The following is a 19,544-nucleotide window of genomic DNA, read 5'->3' on the forward strand; positions in this document are numbered from 1 at the left end:
CAAAAGAGCTTTTTGCAGAGTGTTCAAAAGAACCAATCAGATTTCCTCTGAGCATTTCCACAAACCCACATGGGGACAAAGTTAGATCAAAAGAAATTCTTTTAACTGCAAAGACTACTACTCTGAGCATGCATACATAATCTGAGAGTAAATAAAAGAGGACTAGAGAAACTCCAGAGATCACAAACAGGAGTAAACAAGAGAAGATGGAATGATGGCAAGGAAATAGGCATCTTTATCACCTTCCTGTGAAACTATTTCCAGGCCCTGAGATGAACATCCTAAAATAAGGTAAAGGTAAAGGTAAAGGTACCCCTGCCCGTACGGGCCAGTCTTGACAGACTCTGGGGTTGTGCGCCCATCTCACTTAAGAGGCCAGGGGCCAGCGCTGTCCGGAGACACTTCCGTGTCACGTGGCCAGCGTGACATCGCTGCTCTGGCGAGCCAGAGCCGCACACGGAAACGCCGTTTACCTTCCCGCTGGTAAGCGGTCCCTATTTATCTACTTGCACCCGGAGGTGCTTTCGAACTGCTAGGTTGGCAGGCGCTGGGACCGAGCAGCGGGAGCGCACCCCGCCGCAGGGATTCGAGCCGCCGACCTTTCGATCGGCAAGCCCTAGGCGCTGAGGCTTTAACCCACAGCGCCACCTGCGTCCCCGGGCCACCTGCGTCCTAAAATTAATCTACATCAAAGAAACTTGCCCACTATCTTTATGGCCCAGGATCCCTGCCTGGCGAAGCGAAGAGTCTCCTCCCTGAAAGAGAGGGGAGTGGTTGTGGGCGGGAGCCCGAGCACCGCCCAGCAGGGGGCATTTGCCCCCTGCCTCCAGCTCACCTGGCTGGCGCTCACGCCTCCCCCTGTGGCCATCCAACCAGGTGCCACGGAGGGGGCGTGTTCAGCAGCCTTTTGCTGCATCGCCAGCCTTTCCCTGGCCTCATTCCTCGTTGCGAGTCAACTCATCAGGATCTCCTCTTCCGCGTGCCCAGCTGAGCGACCACGTGGAGCCTGTACTTTGAAGAGGACTTTTAAAAGGGAGGTTTTGCCGTGTTGTTGCTGTTGTCCAAGCTAACCCCTTGCCTGTACCTTGTTTTTCCCTACTGATTTCCCAGCATTCTACCTTATTTTCTCATTTAGATTTCTAAAGCCTTTTCTCATTGTTTCCGTCTGCTGAGCTTATTGGCGGTCGTGTATTCTGTCCGATGCCTGCTTGGCGGGATGGCACGACCCTCGGTGACAGCAGGAGGTGAGCCTATAGTTGGATCAGCATCAACAGGCTCCACCTACTGGTGAATAAACCCACTTGTTTCGATCCAATGCCTAAGCCAATACCTTTTCATTGCTGTAATCAATAAAGTTGTGGCCTTTTCTAGCCCATTAACCTTATATCACGTGTCCTTGTGTCTTCATTTCACTTCGCGGGGTCGGGTCCTCGAACCACAACTGCTGTATACGTGACAAGAGAAATGGACAGTAGAGGAAATGGCCAGAGATGCAGAGGTGTAGATTGATCAAGAATCATATCAAAATAGTTTAAACCCAGCCAATGCAATACTTTCATTGCTGACACAGATGGCTTACTCTATATTTGTTATAATTCCTCATAGCAATCCCACCTGATCACTACATCTCTGGATATTTGCACTCCTACATAATCCCCATGTTAAGGGACGCGGGTGGCGCTGTGGGTTAAACCACAGAGCCTAGGACTTGCCGATCAGAAGTTGGCGGTTCGAATCCCCGCAATGACGGGGTGAGCTCCCGTTGCTCGGTCCCTGCTCCTGCCAACCTAGCAGTTCGAAAGCATGTCAAAGTGCAAGTAGATAAATAGGTACCGCTCTGGCGGGAAGGTAAACGGCGTTTCCGTGCGCTGCTCTGGTTCGCCAGAAGCGGCTTAGTCCTGCTGGCCACAGGACCCGGAAGCTGTACGTCGGCTCCCTCGGCCAGGAAAGCGAGATGAGCGCCGCAACCCCAGAGTCGGCCATGACTGGACCTAACGGTCAGGGGTCCCTTTACCTTTACCTAATCCCCATGTTACACCTCCCCCCCCCAACCTATACATAAATTCCTGCAACAACCTGAAGGAGCGTCTCCACCCCCATCGTCCAGCCCGGACACTGAGATCCAGCTCCAAAGGCCTTCCGGCGGTTCCCTCCCTGCGAGAAGTGAGGTTGCAGGGAACCAGGCACAGGGCCTTCTCAGTGGTGGCGCCAGCCCTGTGGAATGCCCTCCCACAAGATGTCAATAAACAACTATCTAACTTTTAGAAGACACCTGAAGGCAGCTCTATTTAGGGAAGCTTTTACTATCTAATGAATTATTGTATTTTAATGTTTTGTCGGAAGCCGCCCAGAGTGGAAACCCAGCCAGATGGGCAGGGTATAAATAATAAATTATTATCATCATATTATTATTGATCATATTCTTGGATTGCAGGGGGTTGGACTAGATGACCCTCGGGTCCCTTCCAGTTCTATGATTTTGTGGTTCTGATTGGCGTTTTCTGGACTCTTTCCCCACAGGCTCTGGGATTCCCGAGCTGAAGGTGGCTCTCCGTGGTGTCGTGCTGCGTGAATTCTTCACCTTTCGGACGCTGGTGGCCAAGCTGGTGGGGGTGCTTTGCACCTTAGCGGCTGGGAGCACCATCTTCCTTGGGAAAGTGGTGAGTTCGAATGACGTGGGTGCCTCCGGTTCAAGAGGAGGGAATTGTGTGCATGACGGAGGAGGAAGTCTTGGGGCAGGTGCTGGATATGTCAGGTGCTGTGTGCTGTTTTCCACCCAGTGCTGCACATATACAAGAGCCTTTAAAAATCAGGTCTCATGAGGACTAGAGCCTAACCCTTTTTCTTAAAAGAAACGGGAAAAACCCAACATTTGGGATAATTTTTATTTTTTTATTTTATTGGGATTTTATTTACAACATAACACAACCCCCACCCCTAGTACACAAATCCACCCTCATTAAGCGTGAACATAACATACAGTGAGCATAACACACAACAATACAAACAAGCAAATAAAATACTTCCTTTATCCTGTATCTGGCCTCCTTATCTACTTCTTATAAACTGTTTCCTTTATGGATAATTATTAAGATTTTTCTAATTATAACTTAAATATCCACAAAGTCTCCTGCAGACATTAATCAAAACAAGTCCAGGTATGCATTTTAGGGCATTTTAGAGTGTGATCTCTAATTGTCTTTTTTAATCTAGCCAGTTCAATATACTCTAACAGTTTGTCTTGCCGTTCCTTTTTTGTTGGCACAATTTCTTTTTTCCAGTTTTTTAGCAATTAGGTATAATTTTTTAATGACACATATGGATTGACAGCTGTATACAGTGGCACCTTGGTTCTCAAACTTAATCCGTTCCGGAAGTCCGTTCCAAAACCAAGGCGCACTTTCCCATAGAAAGTAATGCAAAACGGATTAATCCGTTCCAGACTTTTAAAAACAATCCCGAAAACACCCATTTAACAAGAATTTTACTATCTAAGGAGACCATGGATCCATAAAATGAAAGCAATAAACAATGTACTGCAGTCACACAATCAATCACTCGGTAGCTGAACTGGGTTCTACACAGGCACAAAAACAAAACAAAAAAGAGCCAGAAAAACAAAAAATGCAAAATAAATAGCAAAAACAGGCAGACCTCAGCGTAAGACTCAAAACGGATGTGTGGCACTCAAAACGGAGCACGTTCGGCTTCTGAAAAAGGTTAGCAAACCGGGACACTTACTTCCGGGTTTGCAGTGTTTGGGTTCCAAGTTGTTTGAGTACCAAGGCGTCTTGAGAACCAAGGGACCATTGTACTTGGGGAGTGATTACAATCCAGAGAATTGTGTTCCCAATTTACTTTTCAATAATAATAATAATAATAATAATAATAATAATAATAATAATAATTTATTTGTACCCCGCCCATCTGGCTGGGTTTCCCCAGCCACTCTGGGTGGCTTCCAACAAAGATGAAAAATACACTAAAATGTCACATATTAAAAACTTCCCTGAACAGAATTGCACTCTCATCTATAAGACAAGAATTGAAAACCCCAGAAGGGAGAGAGCGGGCCATTGCTGCCGATTCCACCGCCTGTACGCACCCAAGAATTATTTCATCAATTTTAAGATACAGCGGTACCTCAGGTTACAGACGCTTCAGGTTACAGATGCTTCAGGTTACAAACTCCGCTAACCCAGAAATAGTGCTTCAGGTTAAGAACTTTGCTTCAGGATGAGAACAGAAATCGTGCGGCGGCAGCGGGAGACCCCATTAGCTAAAGTGGTGCTTCAGGTTAAGAATGGACCTCCGGAACGAATTAAGTACTTAACCCGAGGTATCACTGTACATCGGTGTTGCGTCTTGCTTTCCTGGGGCCTGGGGTCACGAGAGAAATAATTTGAGCATTAAAACATGATGAAGTTGCTGCTACGCTGGTGCCATGAGTCTTTCTGCCCCCGATTGCACCCATAACCTTGACCTTCCTCTTCTCACAGGGCCCATTTGTCCACATGGCCTCCATTCTGGCTTCAATGCTGGGCAAAGTCATGGTCAGATTTGCAGGTTCTGCTGAGGTAAGTGCCGCTGAGCCACCCCATCCCAAACCGACAAAAGGGGAAGGTCTTCCTGCGCTGATAATGCACACATGGAACCACACAATCATAGCATTGTACGGTTGGAAGGGACCCTGTGGGTCATCTAGTCCAACCCCCGAAAATCCAGGAATCTCAGCTAAAGCCTCTGAGAAAGATGGCCACCAAGTCTCTGCTTTATTTTTATTCAAAATTAAAACAAAACATATTATCCAGAAACATGTTGTTTAGTTGTTGAGTCGTGTCTGCCTCTTCGTGCCCCCCTGGACCAGAGCACGCCAGGCCCTCCTGTCTTCCACTGCCTCCCACAGTTTGGTCAAACTCATGCTGGGAGCTTCAAGAACACTGTCCCACCATCTCGTCCTCTGTCGTCCCCTTCTCCTTGGGCCCTCCATCTTTCCCAGCATCAGGGTCTTTTCCAGGGAGTTTTCTCTTCTCATGAGGTGGCCAAAGTCTTGGAGCCTCAGCTTCAGGATCTGTCCTTCCAGTGAGCACTCAGGGCTGATTTCCTTCCGAATGGAGAGGTTTGATCTTCTTGCAGTCCATGGGACTCTCAAGAGTCTCCTCCAGCACCAGAATTCAAAAGCTTCCATTCTTCAGCGATCGGCCTTCTTGATGGTCCAGCTCTCACTTCCATACATCACTACTGGGAAAACCAGAGCTTGAACTAGACGGACCTTTGTTGGCAAGGTGGTGTCTCTGCTTTTTAAGATGCTGTCTAGGTTTGTCATTGCTTTTCTCCCAAGAAGCAGGCGTCTTTTAATTTCGTGACTGATCCAGAAACATATCACCCTTAATTCCCCCCCATTTTTCCTCCTTGCTTTAGTTAAATAAGTTGCTTAAACTGTTATAAAGAAAATGATTATTTTTCTCCTTCCCATAAAGTACTGTACAGCATAAACGTTGTCCAAATAGAAGCAGTTAACTTCACAATAATTTCACCATTATCTGTCTATGCATTTCCAAATAGTATAACCAAATACTAAGTAAATTTTTGTATATAACTGTAAAAACTACTCTGAAAATTTACTATTCCTAAAATGAAACCTTCATCTGGTTGTAAATATTAAGATTATACCAGCAATAATTTTATAATTAAGTGCTTTAAAGTGATTTAAATTTGTTGTTAGCTGCCCTGAGCCCAGTTTTTGAACTGGGAAGGGCGGGGTATAAATAAAAATCTATTATTATTATTATTATTATTATTATTATTATTATTATTATAACGAGTCTTTCTGTAGGAAAAAAGAGAGATTTAAATCAGGTCTTACTAACTAGTGATTTAAATCGTGATCTAAATTGTGGTTTGCAAGGCACCTCACATCCTCCGTTGCTTCTCTGCAGAACCCGGGGCGCAAATATGAGCTGCTGGTGGCTGGGACGGCTGCAGGAGTGGCTTGCTGTTTCGTGGCTCCCGTGGGAGGTAACTAAGGGCATTACTCAATAAACACCCAAGACGTAACCGGCTGTACTTTTGAATAAATAAGGTATACTATTCACTGTATCAAATTGTAGATTTCAATGGAAGTCTCATAAAGTTCAACGAAAAAAGCAGAAGACCCCAGCGGATCCGTTCGTTCTCTAATCAGTTCATGCATAAGGTCCATACCTGTATAAGTGTCTATTCCTAGACTCCATCAGTAGAATAGGCTCTAGGTAATGCAAATAAATACAATATCGTAATCTCACACATTTTTACAGCAAAATTAATATAAATACAGCAAAATATAATATAAACAACTGTACATACCATATGTAATATTACAGGATAGTGGATCTTATGGCATAGTAGCGGTTACACTAAGAAGCGACTGTTACAATGCAAGTTTATATGGACGAGCACAATAAAGTGGTTCCTCGCAAGACGAAATTAATTCGTTCCGCGAGTCGCTTCGTCTTGCGTTTTTTTCTTCTTGCGAAGCACCCCTATTAGCAGCTTAGCGAATTAGCGGCTATTAGCGGCTAAGCGGCTTAGAAAAGGGGGGGGGGAGGGAAAAAATCGCAAGACGTTTTCGTCTTGAGAAGCAAGCTCATAGGGAAATTCGTCTTGCGAAGCACCTCAAAAGACGGAAAACCCTTTCGTCTAGCAAGTTTTTCGTCTTGCGAGGCATTCGTCTTGCGGGGCACCACTGTAAATAGACTTCCGCTGAAATCTACAGTTTGATGCAATGAATAGTATACCTTATTTATTCAAAAGTACAGCCAGTTACGTCTTGTATATTAATGGACTGGTTGCAGGGCAACATGGGCAAATGGCTTGAGAAACCTATGAGGTCCATAAATTACCATATAGCATATGTTGTTGTTGTTGTTTAGTCATGTCCGGCTCTTTGCCTGCTCGCCTGCTCCCTAAAATATCCCTAGTTTGCTCCTTTCTATATACAGTGGTACCTCAGGTTAAGTACTTAATTCGTTCCGGAGGTCCGTACTTAACCTGAAACTGTTCTTAACCTGAAGCACCACTTTAGTTAATGGGGCTTCCCGCTGCTGCCGTGCCGCCGGAGCCCGATTTCTGTTCTCATCCTGAAGCAAAGTTCTTAACCTGAAGCACTATTTCTGGGTTAGCGGAGTCTGTAACCTGAAGTGTATGTAACACGAGGTACCACTGTATAGGGTGCCGACATTCTGCATGGACTGGTTGTGTGGCAACATGGGCAAATGGCTTGAGATACCTATTCGGTCCATAAATTACCATATAGCATATGTTCTTCTTCTTGTTGTTGTTGTTTAGTCATGTCCGACTCTTCGCCTGCTAGCCTGCTCCCTAAAATATCACTAGTTTGCTCCGCTCTATATATAGGGTGCCTACATTCTGCATGGACTGGTTGCACGGCAACATGGGCAAATGGCTTGAGATACCTATGAGGTCCATAAATGACCATATATCAACACAAAAAAAGACAGGGACAATTTGTTGTCGACAAAGGACAGCTGGACATAGAAAGGGCCCCATTATCTTCAGTAGCTCAGGGCCTCATCAAACCTAAATCCAGCCCCGCGTCCCACCCACCCCCCTTTTCACAATAGTTCTCTCTCCCCGCAGGAGTGCTGTTTGGGGTGGAGGCCACGGGCACCCACTTTGCCGTCCGCGATTACTGGCGGGGATTCTTCGCTGCGACCTGCGCGGCCCTCACTTTCCGCTTGCTAGCTGTGCTCAACAACACAAGAGGTAAATGCGGAAGACATGGCAGGAAAAGGAGGGAGAGTCAATGGGGGGGGACAGTTTCCCTGATGGGATAATGTGTCTTTAACAGCTGCATCATCATCATCATCATCATCATCATCATCATCATCATTTATTATTTATACCCCGCCCATCTGGCTGAGTTTCCCCAGCCACTCTGGGCGGCACCCAATCAAGTGTTAAAAACAATACAGCGTTAAATATTAAAAACTTCCCTAAACAGGGCTGCCTTTTAAAAAGAAGATAGCTGCTTATTTCCTTGACATCTGATGGGAGGGTGAACCACAGGGCGGGTGCCACCACCGAGAAGGCCCTCTGCCTGGTTCCCTGTAACCTCGCTTCTCGCAGGGAGGGAACCGCCAGAAGGCCCTCGGTGCTGGATCTCAGTGTTCGGACTGGACGATGGGGGAGGAGACGCTCCTTCAGGTCTACTGGGCCTTTGAGGCCGTTTAGGGCTTTCAAGGTCAGCACCAACACTTTGAATTGTGCTCAGAAACGACCTGGGAGCCAATGGAGGTCTTTCTGGACTGGTGTTATGTGGTCTCCCAGTCACCAGTCTAGCTGCTGCATTCTGGATTAATTGTAGTTTCCGGGTCACCTTCAAAGGTAGCCCCACATAGAGCGCATGATTGATTGATTGATTGATTGGTTTATTACGGCCATTGGCCCATATCTAAAAACAATACATCAAAATTTATCCATAAACAATACAATTTAAACAGTTCCAAGTTAAAAACACCCCTATAAAACCAATTTTACTTCAATTAAGTAAACTATACACAATAAGCTCCCTCTATGTCAACCGCAATTCAAATCCCTCAGATTTTGGGGGATATGCGTCTTAGTTCTGGCACTTATTGATGGTTCTTAAGTTTGGCTAAGCTGTCAGAGTCATACAGTGATCCATTTCTCCTCTTATGAAATAAGACATTAATCAGGTATCTAGCGACTGCAAGGGATCTACTTGAGTCTTCGTCGTTTAATAAGTATATTATTTGGGCTTCCTGAGGTCTGTCAGCTATTCTCGATAAATATGGGGCCAGAAACTTGGACCGTGAAGCCGAATGTATAGGACAACAGAAGATTATATGATATAACGATTCTATAGATCCACTTTTACAGTCACAGAGGAGTGAGATCTGTCCGTTGGAGAGTCTGTTACCCAACACATTTGATGGGAAAACATTGAATCTAGCCTTTATAAAGGCATACCTGTGCATCACCACAGATAAGGTAGTTAAATAAGATGGAAGCTTCGTTGGTGGTGTTAAGCCAAGGTTTATTGGCGAACAGGTGCCACCACCTGTCGCAATATTAAATTGTAAATCCATCTGCTCTAATTTGTGAGTTATAATTCTCTTGGCAGAAATTAAATCCAATTTTAGTAGTTCAGATGGAGATAGTCCTAAGGACACAAGTTTCCCATGTATTATTTTTGCCCAAGGGCTAGGGAAGTCGTCTCTCCAGAGACACTGTATCAAGTGTAGATTTGGAAGTTTATGCCATAATGCCAACCAGTAACAGAGGATGCATTTCCATAATGTGGTTTCTAGAGCTGTAACATTTAGTTCGAGACGTATAGCAGTATTGCTTACACACCTGGGTAATTTTAGCAACCTTCTTAGCAGCTGGTTTTGGATTACCTCCAATTGGGTTAGATTAACAAAGGACCCCCATATTGGGATTGCATATGCTATTGTTGCAATCACCTTTGCCTTGAAAACTTTTAACACTGATGGAATATGGAAAGCCCCATCTGAAAAGAAAAAACGCAGTAGCGCAAAGGAAAGGGCTTTAGCTCTATTTAATACATATGCCAGATGGACCTTCCAGCCCATGTTGTGTTGGAGAAGGACTCCCAAGTATTGAAATTTAAAGACTTGGTCAATGGCTTTTCCGTCTATTCTCCAATTATAGGTTTTTCGACTCTTGGTGAAAATTAGAACTTTGGACTTGGCATGATTAATTGTAAGAAAATTTGATTTGCAGTAAGCATCAAAAATTTTCAGTGCCCTCCTAAGGCCTACTCTTGAGAAAGATAGGATCACTGCGTCGTCTGCGTAGAGTAGAAGGGGGCAACGATATTGGGCAAGGCGGGGGGCATGGATCGTTTCTTGAGAATCTATCAGAGGCGCCCTCATATCACTTATAAATAGATTAAAAAGGGTCGGAGCAAGGATACATCCTTGACGGACACCTCTATTGATGGTTACTGAATTTGAGAGGTCGCCAGCCGGAGTGATTCTCACCCTTACGGCTGATCCGTCATGCAATTTAGTTATTAGCCACAAAAGTCTTTTGTCTATTCCCCATCGTGCTAGTTTTCCCCAAAGTAATCCCCTGGGGATGCTGTCAAAAGCGGCCTTTAAATCAATAAAGGCTGCACAAAGTTGGCCTCTATTTGGGGCGGAATATTTCCGGGCAAGGTGGTATAAAACTAAGACATGATCAACCGCTGACTGATTCGGTCTAAAACCAGCCTGTTCAGGCCCAATCAGGTTGTTCTCTTCGGCCCACTTAGTAAGCTTAGTTAACAAGAACCGTGCATATATTTTCCCAGTTATTGACAATAAACTGATATTCCTGTAGTTTCCCGGGTCATCTGTCGAGCCCTTTTTATGAATTGGAATAATAATCGCATCCTTCCAAATTCTTGGAACCTTCCCACTGTTGTTTACGGCATCAAAAGTAACGGCCAAGATTTTCGCCCACCAGTGTGCATGAAGCTTTATCGCTTCCGCCGGGACTAGGTCGGGACCGGGGGCTTTACCAACTTTGAGATTGGAAATGAGTCCGTGGATTTCTTCCGGGTCAGTGGGTGGCCAAAGAGGGAGCTGCTCATAGAATCCATCGATTGTATTAATATTAAGGTCTGGTAAGGCAAAATAGTTCCTTAGAAATGATTCCCAAACTGGGGCAGGAATAACGGTTAGTGGGTAACTTTTAGATTTTCTGTTAACCAACAGCCAGAATTTTCGGGAGTTACGGGTATTTGAGGCAGCTATAAGTGCATGCCAGCGGTTCAGTTGCCATTCCTGTTTGGCCTTTTTTTGCACATATTTGTAAGCTGATTTTGCCTGATAGTACTCCTTGGGAAGCATAGTCGCCCCTGAGGATTTGTAATCATTATAAATAGCACAAAGATGTTGTTTGGCTTGTTTGCAATTATGGTTAAACCACAGTGCACCTGTCTTGGAGTGGGCCCGATTTACCTGGTGGGTTGGGACAGTAAAGAATGACGTGAGGTCATTCAACAGATTGGCAAATAGATTAATAGTTTGATCGAGTTCATATAAGGTTATGTCAAGGGCTGAATAGGTTTGTATGATCTCCTGCTGAAAAAATTGAGAATATTTTTGAGCCTGCGTTACAGACCACTTTATACCCTTCACTCGTAATGCCGTATTAATGCCCTCTACCAGGTTTTCTGTGTTAGTGTCTAATTGAGTTGGATGACTGTACTCGTCCCCGTGCCAGTCTAGGTCAAACATAGCAGCAAGTGGAAGGTGGTCACTGAACTGAATATTGTCAATCTTAAAAGAGAGAGCTTTCGGCATCAGATCACTCGAGGCTAAAAGGTAATCTAGTACACTGTTTGATTTTATGCCTAGGTGGGTATACTCCCCCGGTATATCGGGAGGGCAGCAACCATTCAGGGGTACTAGGTTTAAGCGAATAGCCATTTGGTAAAGAAGTACTCCCGCCTCGTTTACTTTAGAGTCTTTTGAGGTTCTCCTCACGGCATGTCTCAAATCATAATTGTCGAGGCATGGAGCAGACCACCATTTAGCTTTAGTTAAATCGACCCAATTTGCTGCTATGCGTGCGTTAAAGTCACCCCCAATTAAGGATTGGCTATTGGGATATTTAACACGGCATGATACTAAATGATCTTCTAATATTTCCCATCTATCATGCAGTTCAAGGGACGAACCCCCTGGCGGGAGGTAGACATTGGAGATTAGCAGTGATACTTCCCCCCCCGACATCAACCCGGATAAAGCATAGGGGGGAGCAGTCAAAACTAATGAAAATTTGAAATGCAGCTTCAGTGAGATACCAATTACTAGACCACCTTTCGGCCGTCCTCCTTTCTGGGAGGGGCAAGCTGGAAGAGATAGAAGGTCGAATCCGTTTATAACAATTTCACCCTCCTCCCAAGTTTCTTGCAATAGAATGATATGAAACGAATTGATATACGACTGGAATTCTGGGTCACATTTTTTCCTACGCCAGCCAGCGATGTTCCAACAGAGGATTGATATTGGTGGTTTTTTGGGTTGTCCAGCTAACCGTCATTTAAATTCTTGTGGGAAGCTCTTATGCAGCAAGGACGCTCCCTTAAAGAAGTCCGTTATTTTCCTTTGCTGAGGGTTGACGTCCTGGTGTGGTGAGTCTTTTGCTCTGGTGCGCGCCGGTTGTGGTGGGTCTTTTGCCCTGGTGCGAGCCGATTGTGGTACGATCAAGTCGCAAGGGCCAGAATTTTTGGGGGGCAGAAAAGAGTTAGCATCCTGGTGGGTAGAGATAATATTTGACGATTTTAGCTGTCGGGCCCAACTAGGCTCTGAAGAGGCTCCTGCCAAGTCCGCTGGAGCCGTCCTCTTTGGGGATCTAACCGAAACACTTGTGATCATTTGATTTATATGTCCTGCTGGGTCTTCAGTCCACTCTGTGTTGACTCTCGACACTATAGTGTCTTCCTCACGTAATTTTTGGATTTTTGGTGGAGAAGCCTGACTTGGAGTGGCCACTACTGTCTCAGGTCGTGGATGGTCTTCGATGTATGTTGATTCCAAGTCCGGCATGGAGGGGTGCAGGGGCGACGATTTATCCAAGGGAGTGTTATCCTGAGATTCATTCTTTGATCGGTTAATCTCAGAGGGAACAGATAAGTCTATTAAAAGCAGGGATGAGTTACCAGTGTGAAGGGGAGGAGAAGAGTCTGCCTCCAGCAGTGAGACCTTCCCATCCAATGCCGATGGCACCTTATATGCTGGATATTGGGGGATTGTTGTTTCCACCTCCATGGGGCATGGCACCGCTAAGTTAGAGTGGGTATTATTCATAGTAACTCCGTTACAGGCGATACTTAGGAGCTGAAGTTTAAGTGAGTCCAGCCTATTTATAATTTCTTGTTGTTCCATCGCTGGTAACTCTCCAAAGGAGGCGATAAGCTCTCTTTCCTCCTGGGGTGTCAAAGAGTTACTGGCACAATCATAGTGTTTAGTTGTAGGAGTGGGGGTACTATGGGACTGGCCCCGACCTGAGGTGAACAGCTCAGCCCTCTTTTGTGGTTCAGGATGGGAAGGTTGTACCGTCTCCTTGATTAATCTCTCCGATAGGAGGGGTCTAATTATGGAGTCCATGAAAACTCTCGTTGGAAAAATGCCAAGACTATTCAAAAACACTTTTTGCTGAATAATAAGAGAGGGGATTTTTGCAGAGTGGAAAGCCAGCATTATTCTCTGATATCTGTTCTGGCGGACTAGGGGAAGCACAGCACAAAGATCTATTTGTGATGTCTCGAGTTTTAGAAGCCATCTGAGGTGCTCTTTAGACCCATGTAGCGTTGTCCAACTTAGGTCCCTTTCCCGGAAGGTTAGGGAGATCTTCCTTGGATGTAGAATCAGGGATTGGTGATTCAGTGCGGGGTTGAGATTGTATTTGCGGTTCTTCATACAATCAGTGTTTGGTGGAGCTTTCTGCCGGCGCAATGGAACATTTACTGCCCCATCTTGGGCTATCTGTGCCGGCTGGTCATCCAGTTTTTGCTGAAGGTTATGCAGCTGAGAGGATAGGCCGTCAATTCTCTTAAATATACAGTTTAGAGTTCTGATTATTAGATGGAGTTGCTCGCATCCTGTGCAGTCCGATTCGGCTGCCAACTCCTCCTTCGGATAGGGACCATCCCCATTTGTGTTACCATTAGCGTTTCCAATTTGTAACATCTCAGGGGCCTCATCTTCTGATGTTGTTTCAAGGGCAGTTAGAGGATCGAAACGATTTTGAGTTGCTATTGAGTAGGTACATTCCTCGGGGCCTCTCCCTCCTTTAGGTGAACCCTTTCTTAATTGCTTAGGCCTCGGAGAGGATAATGCCTCGTCAGAGTCTCTTGGACGTTTTCCATGACCCATAAGTCAATTTTGCAGGAAAACCGTCGTGGGCACTGTGCTGGGGAGCTCCTTAAATCCTTGAGTCTTCCTCACAAGAATACTACCACTTCCAGGAGAGTGGTGCCATAAAATTACTCACAGTAAGGCAGTTAGTTCAAGCCTCTTCCTTCCCCTCTTCCTTGTTCCTAGGATTTTCGAGACAGCTCGGTTCCAGCAGTCGGGCAAAATTCACTTCGTAGTGTGCAATAAACTGAAAGCTAAAGGAAAGAGCTGGTCGACAGGGCAGAGGATTTATGCCCAGGAGAACCTTTCACTTATCTCTCCCAGTTAGGGAGGCGGCGGCAGCCGTGGCGGCAAGTCCGGGCGTCAGAGCAACCCAGATAAAAAGAAAACAAAGATAACACAAGCAGCGGGATACTAAAAGATACTAAAAGACAGCCAGCACAGCCAGCAGATCATTAAAACTCACGGATAAAAACAAGGGAGGATAAAAACCGCTTAAAACCACTTAAAAACTCTGATAGGGGTAAGCGAGATTACTCGGAAACTACCTTCGCCGCCATGTTGGATCCTCCCCCCCAAATGAAGGATTGCACATAGAGCGCATGGCAGTAGTCCAAGCAGGAGATAACCAGAGCATGCACCACTCTGGTGAGACAGTCTTCGGGCAGGGAGGGTCTCATCCTGTGTACCAGATGGAGCTGGCAGACAGCCGCCCTGGACACAGAATTGACCTGCGCCTCCATGGACAGCGGTGAGTCCAGAATGACTCCCAGGCTGCGCACCTGGTCCTTCAGGGACACAGTTGCCCCATTCAGGACCAGGGAGTCCCCCACACCTGCCCGCCTCCTGTTCCCCCAAAACAGAACTTCAGTCTTGTCAGGATTCAGCCTCAATCTGTTAGCCGCAATCCATCCTTCAACCGCCTCCAGGCATGTTGTTGCCAATGGAGTGAAATCAACTCACACCGGTATATACTGCAAATCTGGAAGAGGTGTATACAGCTATTAACCAAACGAAAAACAACAAAGCCAGTGGACCTGATGGGATACCTGCCGAAGTCTTCAAAGTGGTAGAAAAAAGACTGAGAAATTACACAAAACAAATGGAATGCCGTGAAAATCCCTGAAACGAGAAGTAATCGACTAGAAATATTATCTTATAAAAATAAACTAAATGATAAGAATCAAAAAGTTTAAGGGGAAAATTAGAAAAACCTAGAGCCTTAACGGGACGCCGGCTACAAACCTCGTTTCACTGAACTATTCAGTTTCCTCAGAAGGAAATAGAAAAATCATAAACCTTAAATGACCAAAATTCAAAAAAGGGGGTAAAAACTCCCCCAAATTCTGAAGTGTTATAATCCTAGCTCAACCTAGGTGAAGCAAAGCACAGTAATAAAGGATTCAAAGGTACAGTTTCTAATACTAAGTTTACAAAAAAAAAGGTCTGAAAACCTAAATAGCAAGTTTTATAGACAGCCCAACAAGTCTTCAAAGTGGGCAGAATTGAACTTCGCAAGCTCATCGGAAAAATCTGGGAGAGAGGGGAGATCCCAGCAGACTTTAGGGGTGCCAAAATTATCAATCTCTTTTTTTAAAAGGTAATAGATCAGATTGCGGAAACTATCAAGGCATCAGAGGTGTCTCTGGAAAATTTTTACACATCACTTGGGAAGACCGGCGAACTAATGCCAGGGTACTGGAAGAAGCAAAGATCACCAGTGTTGAAGCAGTGATAATAATAATAATAATAATAATAATAATAATAATTATTATTATTATTTATTATTTGTACCCCGCCCATCTGGCTGGGTTTCCCCAGCCACTCTGGGCGGCTTCCAACAGAGATGAAAAATACATTCCTCAATGATGTTGATTCCTCAACATCAACTTCGTTGGACTGGTCATGTTGTGCAGATGCCGGATGATCGTCTTCCAAAGCAACTACTCTATTCCGAACTTAAAAATGGAAAGCGTAATGCTGGTGGTCAACAAAAGAGGTTTAAAGACTGTCTCAAGGCAAATCTTTAAAAAGTAGTATAAACGCCAACAATTGAGAAACACTGGCCTGCGAGCCTTGGAGAACAGCCTTTACCAAAGGTGTCATGGGCTTTGAAGAAACTCGAACTCAGGACGCAAGGGAGAAAAGAGCTAAGAGGAAGGCACGCTTGGCAAATCCACATCGTGATCAACTCCCGCCCGGAAAGCAATGTCCCCACTGTGGAAGGACGTGTGGATCCAGAATTGGCCTCCACAGTCACTTACGGACTCATTGTTAAAACCGTGTTCATGGAAGACAATCTTACTCAGCTACGAGTGATCGCCAAAAAGAAGATATAAAGAAACGTTGATGTGTAGACAAGTATGAAGCAATCCAGAAGCTAGGATATTAGGTGGCAAAGAAGGTGCCTTGAGATTCAGTATGGGGAAAACGCAGAATAATAATAATATTAGCCAGTGAGGCTTCCTGCAGAGATTTGCAGAGCTTGCTGCCAGTGAATGCACCATTCCCAGCTTAATCCCAAAAGTCTGCCAAGGGAAGAGTGTTTTCATTGGTCTCTGCCATGAGAGCACAGGCAGTTGGGGGAGCCACCACTCTGGAGCCACCACCAACAAGGCCCTGCTTTTGGTTGGAGCTGTTTGGCTGTTGCCTCTTGAATTTCCTCACCTGTTCACAACTGGGTTAGAGGTGCTGGCAGGGGCTGTTGGATGGGAAACCAAGGCCCATTTTAACCACTGGCTGTCCACCCTCTTCTCTCCCCAACTTGATACCCTCCAGAAACCGTGGCCATTCTGTTCCAGACCAGTTGGCGCGTCGAGTTCCCCTATGACCTCCCCGAACTTCTCTCCTATGCCATCTTGGGGTGAGTACTGGCCGAGGCAGGATTTGTTTGTTTTTTGTGCAATTTTTTATTTTTTATTTTACATTTTAGAATATTAATTTGAACAACCTTCAAATATCAATGACTTCCCTTCTTCTTCCATGGTTCAATTTGCATGCCATAGATCCCTGCATATTTTACGTAAACTAAACCATTCAATATTCCATTTTAACATCCATCAAAACATATTTTACACGGTTGAATTTATCTTAATGCTGCCAACGTTTTCAAACGTACACAATTTTCACTCATATATTCAGTAAACATTTTCCAATCTTCTCTAAACGTATGTTCTTCTTGTTCTCTTATTCTAAATGTTAAGTCTGCAAGCTGCGCATATTCCATCAGTTTAAGTTGCCATTCTTCTTTACTTGGGAACTCGCTTGTTTTCCATTTTGGGGCTACCAAAACACGGGCCGCAGTAGTGGCATACATAAATAGCAGTTTTTGACACCTGGGAATTGCCGTCTGAATTATCCTCAACAAAAAGGACCCTGGTTTTTTTGTTTCTTGTTTTGTTTTGGTTTGTTTGGTTTGTTTTTTGAAAAGTACTTTTAATTTTTTTTTTCCAATTCATTATAAATTATTTCCCAATACTCTTTTACAAGCCCACCACATTTGATAGAATGTACCTTCAACCTCTGGGACGCGGGTGGCACTGTGGGTTAAACCACAGAGCCTAGGGCTTGCTGATCGGAAGGTCAGCGGTTCGAATCCCCGCAATGGGGTGAGCTCCCGTTGCTCGGTCCCTGCTCCTGCCAACCTAGCAGTTCAAAAGCATGTCTAAGTGCAAGTAGATAAATAGGTACTGCTCTGGCGGGAAGGTAAACGGCGTTTCCGTGCGCTGCTCTGGTTCGCCAGAAATGGCTTAGTCCTGCTGGCCACATGACCTGGAAGCTGTACGCGGGCTCCCTCGGCCAGTAAAGCGAGATGAGCGCTGCAACCCCAGAGTCGGCCACGACTGGACCTAATGGTGGAGATGCAGTGGTGACCTCATTGCATCTCCAGCACTTAACTGATTCAGTCTTATTCATTTTAGCAAGTCTAGGGTAAAGGTAGGGACGCAGGTGGCGCTGTGGGTTAAAGCCTCAGCGCCTAGGACTTGCTGATCGAAAGGTCGGCAGTTCGAATCCCTGCGGCGGGGTGCGCTCCCGCTGCTCGGTCCCAGCGCCTGCCAACCTAGTAGTTCGAAAGCACCTCCGGGTGCAAGTAGATAAATAGGGACCGCTTACCAGCGGGAAGGTAAACGGCGTTTCCGTGTGCGGCTCTGGCTCGCCAGAGCAGCGATGTCACGCTGGCCACGTGACCCGGAAGTGTCTCCGGACAGCGCTGGCCCCTGGCCTCTTAAGTGAGATGGGCGTACAACCCCAGAGTCTGTCAAGACTGGCCCGTACGGGCAGGGGTACCTTTACCTTTACCTTTTAGGGTAAAGGTAAAGGACCCCTGACAGTTAAGTCCAGTCACGAAAGACTCCTGAGTTGCGGCGCTCATCTCGCTTTACTGGCCGAGGGAGCTGTGGTTTTCTGCAGACAGTTTTTCCAGGTCATGTGGCCAGCATGACTAAGCTGCTTCTGGCGAACCAGAGCAGCGCACGGAAACACCCTTTACCTTCCCGCCAGAGCGGTACCTATTTATCTACTTGCACTTTGACGTGCTTTTGAACTGCTAGGTTGGCAGGAGCAGGGACCGAGCAACGGGAGCTCACCCCATTACGGGGATTCGAACCGCCGACCTTCCGATCGGCAAGCCCAAGAGGCTCTGTGGTTTAACCCACAGCACCACCCACGTCCCTCTTAGCAAGTCTACTCGGAGTTAAATACCATCTGTAAATCATTTTCAGGTAGTTCTCTTTCAAGGAATAACATGCTGTGAACTTCAAATCGCCAAGGTTGTTTTAGAGCACCAGGCATTCGCAAAGCCTAGTTAGCGCTTGCCCATATTTTCAGCCCAGAACAGGGAGACCAAGGCCACATCCACACCAGCCTGAAATATACTCGGAGTCGAGAGTGGATTTCATGCTCTTTATTCAGCTCATAGTGGTGAGGAGGAATGGAAGTTCCCCCATAATGTCTGCTTTATATACATTATTTACACAATGGGCCCCACGTGATTGGCTAATTCCAGGATTCTCCTGTAGGCCAATCAGGTTGTGGATTCACTTCCACCTGGAGCTGGATTGGGTGGGTCCTGCGGACCAGTCATACTGCTGCATTGTTCTAGGACCAATCAGACTGCTGCATTCTGGATCCTATTGTTCTAGGACCAATCAGACTGCTGCATTTTGGATCCTATTCAATTCAGTACATAAAACAGCCCAAGTTGAAAAAAAACTGAGTGGACGTTATAAATTACTATTTATAATGAGCTCAAAAAGATCTTCAAACTCTCATTTCCAAAAAAAAACCAAACAAACCCCTGAAGCCTTCCTCTTAGGTATTATGTCCATGGAAATTAAGAAAAATCATAGAGCCTTCTTTATGTATGCAACCACCGCGGCCAGGAATTTAATAACAAGGAATTGGAAAGGTATAACATAAAACGGACTGGCAAGTGAAAATGATAGAATACTAACAACTTGCCAAAACAACAGGGGGGAATAAGAGGAAATTCAACACAAAAAAGTTAATAAAGATTGGATACTATTTAAAGAATATCTTTAAAAATTACAGTGAAAATGTTAATCTCCTGACCTAGAATGAATCTTGGAATATAGAGAATGGACATAGTAAAGGTATAATGATATTAAATGGTGTTTATGGTGTGTTTAT

At 45.3% G+C, this 19,544-nt stretch overlaps 1 protein-coding gene across 2 annotated transcripts in view; it reads left to right on the forward strand.

The window, feature by feature from the left end:
- The window catches only part of LOC307202127 (chloride channel protein ClC-Kb-like), a 44,801-nt gene that overhangs the window by 5,113 nt on the left and 20,144 nt on the right, over positions 1-19,544 (forward strand). The window contains exons 4-8 of one of the 2 annotated variants that reach the window (XM_079951821.1): positions 2,521-2,660; positions 4,500-4,577; positions 5,940-6,018; positions 7,639-7,764; positions 16,674-16,758. In XM_079951821.1, coding sequence (XP_079807947.1) covers positions 2,521-2,660; positions 4,500-4,577; positions 5,940-6,018; positions 7,639-7,764; positions 16,674-16,758 — 508 coding nt within the window. The remainder of the gene's footprint in view (positions 1-2,520; positions 2,661-4,499; positions 4,578-5,939; positions 6,019-7,638; positions 7,765-16,673; positions 16,759-19,544) is intronic. The other variant, XM_079951822.1, reaches the window with a different exon arrangement.

Source organism: Podarcis cretensis, assembly GCF_951804945.1.
Source record: "Podarcis cretensis genome assembly, chromosome: 13".
Classification (NCBI taxonomy): Eukaryota; Metazoa; Chordata; class Lepidosauria; order Squamata; family Lacertidae; genus Podarcis; species Podarcis cretensis.